Source organism: Serinus canaria, chromosome W (assembly GCF_022539315.1).
Source record: "Serinus canaria isolate serCan28SL12 chromosome W, serCan2020, whole genome shotgun sequence".
In the NCBI taxonomy this organism is placed as follows: Eukaryota; Metazoa; Chordata; class Aves; order Passeriformes; family Fringillidae; genus Serinus; species Serinus canaria.
Window position 1 is genome coordinate 14,978,001 of NC_066342.1, and position 17,782 is coordinate 14,995,782.

General features: G+C 46.2%; 1 protein-coding gene across 1 annotated transcript in view; it reads right to left on the reverse strand.

Moving 5' to 3' along the window:
* Window positions 1–2,123: 2,123 nt before the first annotated feature.
* The window catches only part of LOC103824680 (transitional endoplasmic reticulum ATPase-like), a 43,437-nt gene continuing 27,778 nt past the window's right edge, over window positions 2,124–17,782 (reverse strand). The window contains exons 13-17 of the mRNA XM_050986350.1: window positions 14,206–14,418; window positions 6,117–6,425; window positions 4,434–4,589; window positions 3,934–4,088; window positions 2,124–2,570 (exon numbers count right to left, since the gene is read on the reverse strand). Coding sequence (XP_050842307.1) covers window positions 2,465–2,570; window positions 3,934–4,088; window positions 4,434–4,589; window positions 6,117–6,425; window positions 14,206–14,418 — 939 coding nt within the window. The 3' untranslated portion in view covers window positions 2,124–2,464. The remainder of the gene's footprint in view (window positions 2,571–3,933; window positions 4,089–4,433; window positions 4,590–6,116; window positions 6,426–14,205; window positions 14,419–17,782) is intronic.

Genomic DNA, 17,782 nt, shown 5'->3' on the forward strand with positions numbered 1-17,782 from the left:
CCTGTCAGCACCTTTGGGGCTGCCCAGTCTCCCCAGCAAGATCCTGGGCAGGGGAGGAGTATGCTGTGGAAAGGCTCTTGCCCATGCAGCTTCCAGGGGTCTCTGCTGCAGGGGTGGCCCCCGGAAAAGAGCACAGATTGGGGCTGCTGGTGATGGAGATGCATGGGGATGAGGGAGACCCTAGCCAAGCTCCCTGATAGATGCAGGTGTTGATTTGGGGGACACCTTCAGCCCCCCAGCAGTTTTACACAGCTCCAGTGCAGGGCGGATGCTCTCAGTGCCACTGTGGGTGCTGTCCCCACGAGGAACCATGGAACCATGTCCCAGAGGTGGCAGGGGAAAAAAGATAAGGAATTCAAGCCCTTGTGATGGATTTAATTAGCATTTGCAATTATGAGAGGTAGCAGGAAAGGCTTTAGGGAGCTGGGACACATACATCCTACTATCCTATACACTGCTTGTCCCATCCTCCACAGCAGAGATGCCAGGGTAGATCTGCTGGGGGCTTGCTGAATGGTCACATCCCCAAACTGGCAGGAAGAAATTCACCCAATAGCAGAGCTGAGGAAGGTTTTTGGAAGAGTCCTAGAGAGCTCCCAGCAGGGGTGGAGAACCTTCCCAGGTGGCTGGTTCCTTCTCTAGCTGGAGCTGCCTCTCTTGGGCTTGCACTGATGAACGGGTAGGACACAAAGAAAGCAAAACCAGTACCTGCATCCACCCTGCTTGGAGGAGCACAGAGCAGCAGAGAAAAGTACAGGCAGGGAAGCAGCCCTGGAGTAAAGGTTTTCAGGTGCCAGTTATCCCCAGAAAGGGAAGTGCCAGCCTGAGAGGGACAGGCTATCCTTAACCCTGCTGCCATAGACAATGGGCAGCATTTTCTCTGCAAAGCAGAGCAGAGGTGGCATAAGGACAGGGCAAGAGTGGTGCTGCGGGGAGACAGCTTTTAAGCAGGATAGAGGACCTGAGAAGGGGCTACCCCCACTTCCCAGGGGCTTACAGGTTCTACCACAGCAGGTGTTCTTTTTTGCCATTGCTATGCACTAGTCCCCCTCTCATGGATAGTCCCATCCTTCTACCATTTTGAGACAAGACTCTTTCATGTCTCCCCTCTCCCCTTAAATCTAGCCAGGTTGCTGAAGTTCTCCTAGGTCTGCCAAGCTCTGGAGCTGGAACTCACATTGCTCAGGCCCCACATAACTCCTGCCACAGGGGAGGTTGCCCTCTTCAGTGTGGCTCAGCCCCAAAAGCCTAGGGCACCCTTCTGCCACACAATCAACATTTAAACTTTGCAGAAATCCTCAGTTCCTGCACTCTCTCCAAGTCAATAGCACATGACCACTCTGCAAGTCTCATGGCCGTTGTCTCAAACAGGCTATCCCCTTCAGTTCACAGCTGGGTCATATCCAGCATACCACACTGCTCCTGTGTGCATGATGAGACCAGACCCAGGGCTTCTCCCATATAAAACACTGAAGTACAGCAGTACAGTTCAGAGAAGGGAAAATAAACCAAGGAGCAAGGCAGCAACCTGTAACCAGAAAGGAAGCATAAGAACTATGATCAAAACCCAACTACAGAGTATGAGGCAAAAAAAGGGGCAGGCTGGCAGCAGAGAGACATGCCTGTCATCAGAACTCCAAAAGTACTGCAGGAGAAGGGGGAAAATCTCTCCACAAAGCCTGATGAACAGTGCTGCAGCATCCCCTTTTCTAATAATAGGGTCATGCTGCACCACAAATTTCAGAGACAGCCCAAGAGCCCCCTTGTACCAACCTTCAGGCAGGGCAGATAGAACCAGGATTACTGAAATCCTTTGCTGCAGAGGAGCCAAAGCAGCAGGAGACCCAACAGCTCAGGGCCAGCATCAGAGAAGCAAGAGATACCTGCTACCAGGCTCTCTTAGTTGGTGCTTCCTGCCAAATTGAAGCAGGGAAGAGACAGACTGCCAAACCAATTTCTTTTGTTAACTTGGGCTAAGAGACATAACAATGAAAAACAACCTCGAACACACCAGGAAAGCATGCATACACATAGGCTCCACCAGACTGAGGAGTGTTCAGATAGCATGAGACATGGAGTTTACAGGGACAACACAAACTACACTGTACCAGGCACACACAAAGGAGTGTTGTGGGATTTTTATTATTTTTTATCATTTTTGTGGGATTTTTTTTAATACAGGCTAGCATTGTATTCTTTACTAAAGCTGCTGATTCTGCCACATAAACTAGCACAGAAATTTCTCAGAAATTAAGTCAGTTCCCCTCCTTGTTAATTCACTGACTGCCTCCCAACTGAACACCACTCTGGATTTGTGTTTGCAGAAAATATTCCCTGTACAAAGTCTGGTGTGCAGCTACACTGTTCTGACTGAAGAATAAAGAAGCTAAGAGTCCACTGAACACTGGATTTTTTTTTGCTGTACAATGTGGCCTGATGTGGAGCTGGTCCACCAAGCTGAGTGTTAACCATAGAGATCGTCGTCATTGTCTTCGCTGTACACGTTGCCCCCGCTGCCACCTCCTGTGCCTTGGCTCGGACCGGTACTGCCCTGGTTGCCTGATGGGAACCTGCATGCAGCAGTGCAGGACAGGAGAGAAGAGATGCTGTTCAAAAGCCTCCTTGCAGCTCAGTGCCATACCCTCCTTCTGTGCCAAACCCCAGTGACAAGTAGGACAGGCAGGAGAATGGGATGAAACCTTACAGCAGATCATGCAAAAGGCTTATATGACTTCTGGGTATCACTTGTCCAGGGTAACCCGAAATGTTATTGTAGTCCATATCCATCTGTGCCCAAAGATTGTTACTGTCTCCTTAAGACCCTGCATCCAGAAATGGAACTGTGGGGCTGGGGGATGCTTGGGCTTTTTGAAGTTGGGGCATGAAGGCAGAGCTTTCTCTTGCCTCTACTAGCAACAGTAGCAACACAAGAAGCTGCATTTTGCAATCAAAAACTGCTGCAGAGTGAATTTTGCCAGTTGAGGTTGGGCTACCATTCTTAGGTGCTCAGAAGTCCGTTTTTTTTTCTCCCCCATCAATCAGAACAGGGACCCGAGACAGCAGCACCAACACCAGTGGCTTGGAGGCTGCAGTGCTGACACTGGCTGGATCCAGCTGGCCAAGGAAGAGGCAGAGAGAGAGAGAGAGAGAGAGGAAGCTTGCTGAGCCACCATGAGAGCCTATGTCAGCTCCCTGGCAGTATTGACTCTTTTGGGACAGAAATAGTTTTCCCAGCTTTTGTTTGCCCCTTCTCCGGTTGTTCATTTGGGGGAGGGAGCTTTGGAACTGTGGAGGCTTGTTTGCCATGTTGATTCCTTTGTTCTCTCTCTCAAATGCATGGCCCAGAAAGAGGACTCTGCCATTTTGTCATTGTTCCACAGGACAATTAGGGGGACCTCCTCGGCATTTATGGGTGGATATTAAACCGTTTTCACTTTGTTTCCCCACACATGGTCATCTGTGGAGGGCACCATCTTCAGAGGGTTTACTCTGCCATTTTGAGTTTCTCTTCCTGGGGACTCTGTGAGATTTAGCAACTTTGTAACTAGTGATTATCACTGTTTTTTTTTTTTTTTTGCCTGTTGCTGTTTTGTTTTTTTAGTAAACTTTTATTTTTTCACTTATATCTACTCATGTTTGTCTCTCCTTATTGGTAGAAAGGGATTATTTAAAGCTATAAGGGGAGGTAACTATTTTAGAGTATTCCCCTTAAATTGTCTTAAACCAAAAGGGTTGTTGGACTTCAGGAGTACTAAGAGAGCAGCTAAAACCAGCCTGCAGCACAGCCTACACCTGCCACACATTCAGCTTTCTGCTGTACATGCTGGGGAAAATGCAGTGGAAGAGGGAATTTATTACCCAGAATCCAGCAGAAAGCTGCCTCAATGCTCTGTTCTGGGTCTAACTGAGCCACACTGCCCTTCTCATGTTTACCTGAAGCTGCCAAAGCCACGGCTCTGCTGTAGGGTCTGTGCAAACATCTCATATTTCCTGATGTCATTGTCACTGACAGAGCGGCGAGCAAAGCGCATGGCCTCCTCAAAATGATCCCTGCGTATCTCAGGGACCGGGTCGTCCTCCTCCACCTCCTGCAGCAGGACAGAGGAACCAGGTGAACTGCATGCCCAAGCTCTGTAGCCCAACAGCCACACACAGCCTCCCACTAGATCAGGAGGCACTAATACCCACCAAAGCTGGAACTGGAGAGAGACACTGTGGCAGGCTAAGTCAGGGCTGCAGCAGGGGTTGGCTTTCTGAGCAATGCTGACAGTGAGGTACCCCAGGAGGGCCTCATGCTCCCATTCCATGCTCTCTGCTGAGACCCCACTCATTCCCAACCGAGGATTATGAAGAGGAATGCATCCTGCCTCATCCACAGGCAGAGGTGGGCTGCCTGTGTCATAAGTGGGGAAAGCTTGGAGTATCCCACTCACCATGGCAGAAGGGTTGGTCTGCCTCTCACGTTCTCGCCTGATCTCACTCTCGATGGATTCGCGGATGGCCAGTTTGCAGGCACGCTGGCAAATTTCTGTCAGGTCAGCCCCCGAAAAGCCATTGGTCATCTTAGCTAGGAAATCCAGGTCAACGTCCTAGTGGAAAAAAACCCAAACAAAACAACAACAACAAAAACAAACAAAAAAAACAACCCCCAAGAGAAGCCTGTCCTTTATACCTTACATCCTCAGGTGACTAAAAAGTGTCTTTAGATCTCATGGTATAAAGGTGCTGCCTCAACTTTGGCCAATTTTGAAAATATGAGCTGTTAAGGCTCTTGGTTTTGGGAAAAGTTACCCACATATAAAGGCAGGCCATACTCCCCACACACCCAGTAAGATCCTGGGAAGCAGCTGTAAATCACAGAATGGTTTGGGTTGGAAGGAACCTCAAAGATCATCTAGTTCCAACCCTCCTGCCATGGGTGGGGACACCTTCCACTAGACCAGGCTGCTTAGAGCCCTGTCCAGTCTGACCTTGAACACTTCCAGGGATGGGGCATCCACAACTTCTCTGGGCAACCTGTGCCAGGGCCTTACCACCCTCACAGTAAAAAATTTCTTCCCAGTATCCCATCTAACCCTGCCCTCTTTCAGTTTGAAGCCATTCACCCTTGTCCCATCACTACACACCCTGACAAAGAATCCCTCCCCATCTTTCCTGTAAGCCTCCTGAAGTTATTGGAAGGCTGCAATGAAGTCTCCCCAGATCCTTCTCTTCTCCAGGCTGAACAGCCTTAGGTCTCTCAGCCTGTCTTCATAGAAGAGGAGCTCCAGCTCCCTGAGTATTTTTGTGGCCTCTTCTGGACCCGCTCCAACAGTTTCATGTCCTTCCTAAGCTGGGGGGCCCAGAGCTGGACACAGTACTCCAGGTGGGGTATCACGAGAGTGGAGTAAAGGGGAAAAATGCCTCTGCATTGTTTACCCTCAAGAAGAGGCAGGTTGTCTTGTGGATTTAGGATATTATTTACTTTGGTCTCAGCATAAGGAGTCAAATTACTGTCAGACTAGAAATAGGAATGATACACAGGCAGACCAAGACAACCAATCTTCTGCTCCTTCCCTTCAACTGAGGGAGTAGTACTGCAACCTCCTTTGAAGCTTTCCTTCCCAACAGCACCTAAAAAGGTAAACTTGGCATAAAATAGCTTGAGCTCTCACTTGACATCTGTTTTTTTCTGATTAACTATCAGTTTCATTATTGCCTGCTCCCTATGCAAGGAACATAGCTCTTGCAACAATTCAGTTCAGCAACAATTAACTTCAGTAGTTCCTCTTCAGTTTCCATTTCCCTCCTGTTTTCTACATTTACATTTCTTTCAGAGTACAAGAATCTTTTCCATCTTGCCATAACAGGCTTTCCTGTTCCCACACTGTGGGCAGAACTCCACCATGTGACAAAGACCTGCTGTGCTTACATACCAACACCTACCTTTATTAATACCTACTCTCAGAGCTCAAGCCTCCCTCTACTTCTTCACTTCCATTCTTCAGGGACTGAAGGTTTCCCAGCTCTGGATTGCAAGGAGCAGTCACCAGCCCTCTGCTCTATCCCCAGCTTGTGAGAAGCATGTGTAGCTTACAGCAAACCAAAGCCAGACACAGTCAAAGCACAAATCCTACCTTGGCAACTGGTGATTTCCTCAAATTGGCTTTAAGAATTGCAACCCGGGACTTCTCATCAGGCAGGGGGATGTAGATGAGCTGATCCAGGCGGCCAGGGCGCAGGATGGCTGGGTCAATGATGTCTGGCCTGTTGGTGGCACCAATGATGAAGACATTTTTCTTGGTGGACATGCCGTCCATCTCGGTCAGAATCTGGTTGATGACACGATCTGCAGCACCACCGCCATCACCAATATTCCCACCTCGGGCCTTGGCGATGGAGTCCAGCTCATCAAAGAAGAGCACACATGGGGCTGCTTGGCGAGCCTGCAAAAAGCAAATGGGAACAATCACTCCATGTTAATACCACTAGGCAAGGAGCACGCTGACTTCACAGTAAGCCTACCCTACATTTAAAGCAGCTTAGAAGAGTACACCAGAGCTCTCCTGCCACAAGGACAGTTTGGAGGAGTTGTTATGGAACAGTCTCCTGCCACACAAACACTCAAATTCTCCTGAAAAACAATCTGCATTTCACCTAAGCTAAGAGCACTGTGAACCAGGCAGAAAGGTGGGAACTCCAATGCCTAGAGGAAAAGCTGGAGTCAATTTGCCTGGACCAGATCTCCCTCCAGGATTGGGGACATCAATTGGTTATTTAGTGTCTTGGGGTGACTTTATAATACTGTATCCCCTATTGTATGCTTTATGCCCAGGAATGGGTCCTGTAACTTTCAGCTGGGTCTAAGAGAGGGGAGGGAAGCTGGGGGAATTCTTTCGGTGGTCTGTGTTCAAACACACATCCTCCGCCATGTTTTCTCAGTTGTGCTGTGTAGCACGAAAAAGAACATTTTTGCATTTAGCTAGCTACTTTTTTGTTAGCTGAGGCAAGAAGCATTCCTGGGACTGCATACAGCTTCTCTATTGACTTCTGTGGCTGCTTCTTGTGAGAAATGACCCTCACTTTTAAAATTTTAAAAGGTTTATTAAACCTTAACAAAAAAAAAAACAACAAAGGATTGAATAAGGAAAAATTGCAGCGCTGGGAGTCTTCGTGACTAGCAGCCACGCGTTCGTCTACAAAATGGATGCTCTGCCTTTTATACCCTTAGCCCCTACCAAAGTTTTGCATTGACTGGAGGTCAGGTGTTGTTATGCCGCGCCTCCTAGTAATAAGCTAGCCCTGTCCAAATGCCTTAACTACTAAGGCTATTACAAGGGGATGGGGAAAGAGGACTATGGCAGGACATATTACAATGCTCCAGATTGCAAGGCAAGATGTATTCTATTACCATCTGTATGGCAGTTGTCTTGTGTCAAGTGGGCAATTCTCCTTATCTCTCTCCCTGAGTGATCATAATCCCTCCTCCCTCAGCAGGGGACATCTGCCGATAACAGGCTATTGAATGTCACTGCATGACCGATAAGAACTATAACATCCCATTGTGTGATGCTCCGCCCAGAGGGAGGAGCCAAGCATTGCTACCCAGATATAATCTGGAGATTCTGAAATACAAGCACGGTTTCCCACTGGATTCTCCAGAGGAACAGAAGCTGCTTCTACTTCCACGGATCTTCGGAGGAAGAATACAGCCTTTTCTACAGGACCCCCTGCTCCAATAGAACCACATCTGACACTTCAGGAGGACTGCAGCCACTTTTCCAACTGGACTGCTACCAACACCCTGACCAACAGGGTGTCAGGTTGAGTTCTGACTCTGTCAGTGTTGTTCTAGTGTATTGCATTGTTTTATTTTATCCTTTTATTTTTTTTCCCTTCCCTATTAAAGAACTGTTATTTCCTGCTCCCATATGTTTTGCCTGAGGGCCCCTTAATTTAAAATTCATAGCAATCCGGAGGGGTGGGGAGGGTTTGCATTCTCCATTTCAGGGGAGGCTCCTGCCTTCTTTAGCAGGCACCTGTCTTTCCAAACCAAGACATACAATAACATCACTATACATCTTAACATACGCATAATATCTACCTCTTAATTGTGGGAGACAACCATTACATTACTCATCTATAACATTCTGGAACTGTTCAGCTTTGCTCTGGTCCAAGAACAGACCATTGCCAGGAGCCAGTGGGGAGGCCCAGGATGCTGCATTCTGGCTCTGGACCTTGGGAGGAGCCATGCCACACCTACAGAAAGAACTCTGAATCCACCAGCTTTTTCCGTGGCAAGAAGGTTTTAATATTTAACATTATTTGTTTTTTTCCTGTGCCTGAATTACATTTTTTTTCACTTTCCTCCAAGAAATTACTTTCATATCAGTGGTGGGGGAGTGTTGTGGTTTGAAATAGCTTGGTTTTAGTTAAAGGAAAAAAAACATCAGGTACAGAAGTAATTCTCTCTGTAAAGAACATTACAGCTTCCTCCGTGCCTAGCAAAACCAATCCCTAGCTGGCTTTGATAACTGATACACCAATTAGCCAATTAGAGAAGCTAGAACCACCTCTATGAATACCATATTTAAGCAAGGGGAAACCGCAGAAAGTTCTCTCTTATTTCCTGCTATCTACAAAAGAGTGGAAGCCCTCCCCCTCTACCCTTCCCGGTAAGGCTAAGCCGAGCCTGCACGGCCTGGCTGCCGGGCAGGAGGAGGGGAAGGCCAGGCAAGGCCGGGCCACAGCGCGGCTGCTGAAATCCTGCTGCTGCTGAGCTCCACCCACAGTCATCAAGCCAGGCTGGCTCTGCTGGGCTCTGGGCCCGGCCGGGCCCCGTTCCAGCTACAAACTGCTGAGCCATCCTTCTGGAGGCTGTCATGGCGCAACGAGGCACCGTGTGGCTGAGACCAGTGAGCAGCTCTGCAGTCTGCGCAGGAAGTGGCCCCATGGTTGGAAGTGAGAGCAGTCGGGGCCGGAAAACAGCCATGCGGCCAGAGTGGCCGCTGCCATCCTAGCCCAGCCAACAAGAGACTTTGCGTGTCCGTCTGCTTCTAATCTGCCTCACTGCAGACAAAAGGACAGAAAACGGCGGCAGCCAGCGTGGCTTGTGCAGCGTCGGGGAAGTTCACATGACCAGCAGTAAGAGGCAGAACATACAATTCCCAGATGCAGGGCCTGGATGAGATTAACCTTTTCTGTGCTGTAAAATTCCACTTGAGAAGAGATAAAACCTACAGAAACCAATCTTCTTCCGAGTCAGAGAAAAGGAAAGGTGAAGGCACGTGAAGAAAACAACAGGACGACACCAAGGTCAGTGAAGAAGGAGGGGTCAAAGCCTGGAAGAAAGAAGGAGAGGAGATGCTCCGGTTTTGGAGCTGAAAACCTTTTGCAAGCCAATGTGAGAATATAATACACCAGACTATTTCCCTGTAATTCATAAAGCACATGGGGGGGGGATGCAGCATTCATCTGCAGCTCAGAAGAGAACTAGAAAATATAGATGTTGAAAGAAGCTGTGATCTGACTTGAAAAGAGAGAATATTTGCTTTCAGAAATAGAATAACAGAATTTTTACTTCCGGAGACAGAAGAGAACTTTTGCTTCTGTAATAGAACAGCTCACCCTTAAAATTATACCCCAGTAGCCAAAACGGCCCTTGAGAGCAGTTGTGGGAAAAACTCTAAGTCAGTGGGAGGGACTTTCATGAAGCAAACAAGTTTTTAATGGGCAGACTGTTTAACTGTGAACTAAAAACCACAAGGAAAGTGTTTATTGTGGCTTGGCAGAAAAGACTCCTATCCTTAAATAAACTGAAAAAAGATTCTATTTTAGAAGTGGTAAACTGATTGATAATCACAGGTTTTATCTCTTTATGTTGTTAGTGAGAAGGAAAGAGGGGCTGGGGGAAGAAAAGTGTTCTAAAGGTTTATTTAGTTCCTATCATTCTTCTTTTAGTTCTGTTAATGAAGTTTTCTTTATACCCTTCTTAAAATTTTGAGCCTATTTTGCCCCTAAAGCATTTTCTCCTAATCTTTATCTCAACCCAATGAGCTTTAGTGTAACTGGCTTTTTTCCCCCTGTTCTACTCCAATTATAGAGGAAGATTAGCAGACCATATTTGTGAATGCACTGGCATTTGGCCAGTGGTCAAGCCACTACAGGGAGGGAGTGCCAAAACCTGCCTTCTTCAGACAAGACGTTCCTTTTGGGACATTTCCTCCTAAACTTGTCTCAAACTGAGACATTTAGGCACTTGAGTATCAGTAGGTAAGAAATATCAAATGGAAGGGGGAAATCCAATCTGTCTTCAGCTACCTCATATGTAGAGTTACAGGGAAAAGGGAGCTATATCCTTCTTCAAAATGCAGTGTTATAAATAACTATGTATTTGTTTGCTTTTGCAAATTATTATTAATGACTATTTTGATGTAGTACAGTTTGTAATCACTTTTAAACTGTTTTCGATATAATTTGTCAGCTTTTGTGGCCATTTCCCTGGCCATGGGTACCTTATCTATGTATTAGTGTGATAAATATATATTGTAGTTTAGGCTTTCGCAAAATATTAAAATAGAGACTATGGAATGTTAACCTTTGTATGATGCTTTTATTTTTAACTAACTGACAATAGTGAGAATAACTTAGATAAGTTTGTGGAAATAGCTAAAACTGTCTGTATGATTAGATAACATTTGTTGTTATTATATTGCAAAGGTTCTATTGTCATTATATTGCAATGGTTCCATATTGCTAGAGTTTCGTACCTCCTTGATGTTTCTCATAGGCAGCTCTTCTAAACACTGACACTTCCTTCTTCACACAGTAGCCAACTGACTCCAGTTCCCCCTCAACTAACCAATCCACTCTTTTATAACACTCCTCTTCTTATTGGCTATGGCTGTGGACTGTTAAAGTCAGGCCTGTTCCTAATCTCTAATAATTGGCTCAGCTGCAACTCCTTAGGGGTAAGATTACTTTCTATACTACCTTTATTTTCTTATATTGTATCCCCCTTCAAACATTGAAGGAACCACACAAATAACATTGAAAGAAAGGATGTGAAAAGGACTTCTGCCACTGACCCTGGGGCTATCAATAATCCCCCATTTGACATTATGAGGAAATGGCATACACAACTCCCAAAAATCAAAACTACACTATTGCACAATGGGTCAGGGGTCGAACAAAGCTAAAGAATTCTTGGAACATGTAAAAGAACTCAAAGGAATGTTTGAATATGTATAATCTTCATGAATATGTATTTAACCGAGGTAATGAAAAAGTATATAAGAAAATTCTTTTGAGCTAATGGTGTGCTTTTGGCAGTTTGCCAAGCACGCCGGCAATGGACATTGTCCCTTTTATCCCTTAATAAACTTTAAAAAATTTTAAAGAGTGAGCCTTGTTTCTCACACACAGCAAAAGGATGAAAGACCAGAGACACAAATGGCTGCAAAGAAAATGCCAGTTAGAAATAAGGGGGGGGAAATCTTCACAATGTGAGAGCTCAAACACTAGCACAGGGCCCAGAGAGGTCAGGGATTCTCCATCCTTAGCACATGTTCATAACACAGGACCCTTGTTGAAGGTTAGGTTGCTTGCTTTTTTTTTTTTTTTTTCCCTTTCTCTCATGGAATTTTGTCCCATTTGTTGCTAAGAGACAATAACCACCAATACTTGAGAGACAAAAGATGTGGCTGGGAGAAGGAGAGGGAAGGGTGCAGCTGGCTACTCTCTTACCTGAGGGGTTTTCTCTTTGGACAGGCAGAGATACTTCGATATTTTGGCCTGGGGGTGAGGGGCTGGGCTCAACTTCTCTCCCTCTCTCTTGTGCTTAGGATCAGAGGGAACAGTTGATGCCACTGCAGAGTCCAGCCCGTTACTGTTCTCTCCTACCGCAAGTGAGGGTTTTGCTTGTATGAGTGGCTGTCACACTGAGACCTTATTAACACCCTATCTCTCTGGAAAGGACCCACACCATCTACTCAGGTGCCTCAGGGGAAAACCCAGGACCCCGAGCCCCTCCCCCTCCAAGGGAGCCTCTCCTGGCAGTGTTCGAAAGCCCAGCTGCTGCTGCCCAGCCCCACCGTTTTTCTGCCACTGCTCTTGGGTTTTCGCTACACTGCAACCCAGCACTGTACCTACAAGGACACCCCGCAGCTCCTGCTACAGCTGCGGAGTTTCTAATACATTCTCTTTGCTACCCCGGGTCTGCTCATCCCTGCCATTCCAGCTTGCTGCTTCCGAGGTTCTTGCTACAGCTCATTTTGCTATCCGGTGGGTCACCGGGACTGACTGTCCCCGTGTAAGTTTGTAAAGGAAGCCACTTTTCCATCTCTTCTGCCGGCTGTGCCCACCATTACCCACGTGAGAGACAGCTGAGCTCATGCCACAGCACCTCCTGCAGCCGCGAGTGAATTATTGCACCTGCCCTGCCCAGCCAGGAGTCAACAGTGCCCCTGCCAGCCGTGACTGTAACTACACCAAAGGGGAAAGTGCTTGACAGCCAACAGAAGGCTGTTACTGGGTTTTCTGGTTTTGTTTGTTTGCCTTGTTATGCACATACATATTAGTAAAGAACTGTTATTCTTTTTCCCATATCTTTGCCTGAGAGCCCCTTAATTTCAAAGTTATAGTAATTCGGAGGGAAGGGGGTCACATTTTCCATCCCAGGGGAGGTTCCCACCTTCCTTGGCGGACACCTGTCTTTAAAACCAAGACAGTCCTGAGCAATCTGATTGGATTTCCAAGCTACCTCCCTGCTCTGGACAAACAGCTGAACCAGATAGTCTCTGAGGCTCTCTCTCAACCTAAATTTTTCTCTCTTACTCTCTTTCCAACTTTGCTCTTTCAGCACCTTCTCTGACCACAAGAATGAGGATTCCCAAGATAATCCATGCAGGATAACCTCCTGGGACAGGCGGTCACACCATCTACAGGAAAACTGGGCAGTGGAAGTGGGCTCCTTTGCAAGAGAGAAGTGAAGTGAAGTGAAGTGAAGTGAAGTGAAGTGAAGTGAAGTGAAGTGAAGTGAAGTGAAGAGAAGAGAAGAGAAGAGAAGAGAAGAGAAGAGAAGAGAAGAGAAGAGAAGAGAAGAGAAGAGAAGAGAAGAGAAGAGAAGAGAAGAGAAGAGAAAGGAAGAATTTCAGTTTGAAGTGGCCTACAGTGATCATTAAGTCCAATTGTAGAAAAAGAAGAACCCATAACATCCTTTAAAAATCTGTAGAAGGTGATGGCTAATGAGGTGTTGAAATAAGTTTTCAGGGATGCAGAGAATATCTATGCCATCCTAATGCTAACCTCACTGCTAAAACTTTGGGGCATTTATAATCCTGTAACAACATACAAATTCCAGTAGGAGAAAACCATCTAAATAGCTATATTGCAAAAGAGAATAAATACCTGTTTTAAATTGCAATGCAAGGTGTAACCAAAAGTATGTATTCTATTACCACCTGTTAAAACCAGGTGGGGCAGTGTTCTTAATCTCTTCCACAACCCATCCTCCCTCCAGGGAGATATCTTCTGTTAATGAGCCATTGAGTCTCACAGCATGACTGATAAAATTACACCATCCCATTGTGAGATGCTCCACCCAAGGGGAGGAGCCAAGCATTCCTACCTGGATATAATCTGAGATTTGGAACACCACAGTTAGCCTTTTTCGACTAGATTCCCAGAAGACCAGACCCTTCTACATCACCACTGGACCTTCAGAGGAAAACTACACCCTTCTACAGGATCACTGCTTCAACAGAACCACATCTGTCACTCCAGGAGGACTGCAGCCACCACTTAATCAGACTTCTAACAACACCCTGACCAACAATGTGTTAGGCTGTATTCTGACTCTGACAGTGTTTTTTGTACTACTGCATTTTATTTTAATTCTCCTATTAAGTTGTAGGGTTTTTTAATTTATACATACTAGTAAAGAACTGTTACTCCTATTCTCATATCTTTGCCTGAGAGCCCCTTAATGTCAAAATTGTAATAATTTGGAAGAAAGGAGTTTGCATTTTCCATTCCAAGAGAGGTTCCTGCCTTCCTTACCAAACACTTGTCTTTCAAACCAAGACAATACCCTAACATCAGGAAAGCAGCCTCTGCTCCCAGTGCGGGCAGGGAAAACAAAACTAGGCCAGTAAGATGGGTGCAGTAGAGGGTTTGGGAGTACCTCAGGACAAACATAGCACAAGGAGTAGAAGAAACACTCACTTTGTCAAAGATCTCACGCACGTTGGCTTCAGACTCACCAAACCACATGGTGAGCAATTCCGGCCCCTTGATGGAAATGAAGTTTGCCTGGCATTCATTAGCAATGGCTTTGGCCAGGAGTGTCTTACCACAACCAGGTGGCCCATAGAACAGAACCCCTTTTGATGGGGTCATGCCAAATTTGAGGAATTTGTCTGGGTGTTCCACAGGATACTGAAAGAGAACCAAACAAACAAATTAAAACCTCTCAATATAAGCTAGAACAGGATTATATCTTAGAATCACATAGTTGTTTGGGTTGGAAGGGACCTTCAAAAATCCTCTAGTCCATGGGCAGGGACACTTTCCACTAGACCAATTTTGTTTCTGCTCCTACCAGAAGCACTACCTGAGATGACTTGTGCAAAGCATTTGACAGAATCCCACATGATATCATGGGCTCTAAACTAGAAAGATTGGGATTTGATGGGTGGACCACTCAATGGATAAGGAATTGGCTGGATGGTCACACTCAAAGAGTTGCAGTCAACAGTTCGATGTCCAAGTGAAGACCAGTGAAAAGTGGTGTCCTCAGGGGTCAGTGTTGGGACTAGCACTATTTAACATCTGTGTCAGTGACATGGACAATGGGATTGAGTGCATCCTCAGCAAGTTTGCCAATGACACCGAGCTGTGTGGTGCGGTCAACATGCTGGAGGGAAGGAATGGTATGTAGAGGGACCTGGACAGGCTTGAGAGGTGGGTCTGTGCAAACCTCATGAAGTTCATCAAGGCCAAGTGCAAGGTTGTGGATGCTGACAGTTTAGTCAGAGAGAGAAACAGATAACTTTCCCAGGCATCATCCTGGGGAAGTTGTGAGAAAGCTCAGAGAAAGAATTAAAACAATTCTTATCCTAATCTCTCCACCTGGTGTTTGTGAACATATGGAATGTTTGTACATGATGCTTATGGAAAGATATTTACAATAACGTGTTGTTCCTAATTAACCAATGGTGTGAGGGGTGTTGTTTAAGGACCAATCAGGTTCTGGGTGAACTATTCTGTCCATAAATATGTGCAGTTTCTAATAAACCTCGCTTCATGCCTTCTAAGAAGCATTGGAGTCTGTGTCGTCTTTTCCTTGTTGTTCCTAACTCAACGGCGACACAAGGTCCTGCACCTGGTTGGGGCAATCCCAAGCACAAGTACAGGCTGGGAAGAGAATGCATTGGGAGCAGCCCTGTCGAGAAGGACTTGCGGGTGGTGATTGATGGGAAGCTCAACATGAACCAGCAATCTGCACTCGCAGCCCAGAAACCAACTGTGTCCTGGGCTGCATCAAAGCATGGCTAGCAGGTTGGGCGAGCAAACAGCTCTTGTGCAGGCACATCCTGCAGCAGAGCAGGAGACTGCAGCAAACACTGAGTTTCTAAAGGCAGGGTAACCCCAGGAGAGCATCAAGACCCATGTGGAGCTTGAACAAGAGCAGCTGACTCAGCATGGGCTAGGCCAGGAGTGACAGCAGTTGATTTAAGCTCAGTCTGTCACTCACAGAGGTAAACAGCTCAGGTGCAGGAGCCCCCAGGGAGCACAGCAAGCAGAGGGGGCAAACAGGACATGGCATGTCAGCCAAGGTGGGGTGCAGCAGTTTGCACTGCAGTTGACAAGGAAGGGCTCCTCTCCATAGGAGGGCCAACACTGTAGCAGTACCAGAGAGAAGGAAACAGGAGCAGCAGTCAATCCCAAGGGGCAAAGGAAACCCTTTCTTTCCCAGTCTTACTAGTGTGAGCTCCCAACGTTATGGTGATGACACACTGTAGAGCTTGTTCCCCAGTGGCTGTTGGAGTTGCTGCACCAGTGACAGACCTTCTGACAGTACATGTAGCTCTGCAGGCCTCTGGTTGTAAAGAGTGCCCAGTGCCTATCTGGGAAGCTGGGGCTGTCATCTCCTCTGCAGAAGGTGTGTCCCTGTCAAGGAGCTATGTCACCAGGTCAAGGAGTTATGTGAGGAAGCAAGCAGACTGCACAGCATTCATGAAGATGAAAAAGTGATAGGATATTCTCAGAGACCCTACAGACTCAGGAGTTTCAGCCCCCCTCTACAGTAGAGATGCACACAGGCTCTGTACCATGTCTCAAAAATTCCAAAGTCAAAAGAATGCTGGAAACTAACCACTCTGAACAAGGAAGAATTCTCTTTTTCCTCCTGAAGACTTGCTATTAACAAACAGGTTTAGTGCCCTCTAAGCCAAGGAGCTGGGTAAGGCTTCAAGCAAAGCAGCAATATATCTTAGTTTTGAGATCTTGCAGGGAAAAAGAAGCTTGGGAGGCAGCTGAAAAGAAGCTGTTTATCAGACTGCAGAGCAAAGGACTACAAGCCTACTTCGGTATGGCCGAATGGTGTCAGTTATGGATTGACAATTATGGAGTACTGGAAAAACCCCTGTATGATCCTCCACCAAAAAATACTTGGTATGGACTCCTGAGAGTCAGAGGGTCTTTGAAGCCCTAAAAGAACCTTAATGACAATGCCTGCACTGTGACTCTCACATTTGAACCAAACCATTTGAGTTATTTGGGCATGAAAAGATGCACCTGGCACTAGGGGGACTGGTGCAGCATTTGGGGTCATGGAAGAAGCCTGTCCAAACAATTGGAACAAAAAGGAAAACACAGGATATCACCAGCAGGATGCTGAAATACCAGCAGGACAATGTTGAGCTGCTGAAGGTAACCACTGTTTTGAAGTCAGCCATGTTTCTCCAGGCTTCAGAAGAAACCCAGAGACCTTTGTAGCATGACTGCCTGGTAACCACTGGACAAGTGTGTTCTGGCAGATTGGATCTCAAGAGCAATCCCATCCAGGACCAAGAACTGCACCTATACACCAGTGGGAGCAGCATGGTATGAAACAGAAAATGGGCAGCTGGGTATGCAGTGGGAACCTCGACTCAGACAACAGAAGCCAGGCTTTACCTTTTAACACATCAGCACAAAAAGCATAAATAATGACTTTACAATGAGTACTAGAAATCAGTGAAAGAGTAAACAGATGGACTGATTTAAAATATGTTTTTGGAATAATACACATCCATGAAACCAAATGGAAGGAAAGGGGATTGTTATTGGCACAGAGGTCTCCTATTAAGTACAAAGAAGAAATTAGTCAACTACTGCAGTGTGCAAAACTCAGAAGTGGCCATGATGCCCTTGTAAAGCCCATCAGTTTGGAAACTCCCCAGTTAATACAGGGAATCAACTAGCTGACAAAACCACTAAAGAGGTTGCTGAAAAAGGTATCCTTGCACTAGTACCTAGCAAAAAGTTGAATGTCTGGGAACAAAAACAAAATTATAGTAATCAGGACAGACAGTTAGCCCCATCATTAGAAGCTATGGGAAATCCCAGCAGGTGACTGGCAACTTCATGTGGGCAGGTAATTGTACCTCCACAATTAATGTATAAGATAAGAGAACTAAAACATCAGGAAACACATTAGGAAATAGAAAATATGGTGACTAGTTTATCAAGGAACATAGCACAAAGATGACAGAAAATAATAGATTAGTTGTTGAAAAATGTGTGATTTGTTTTGCAA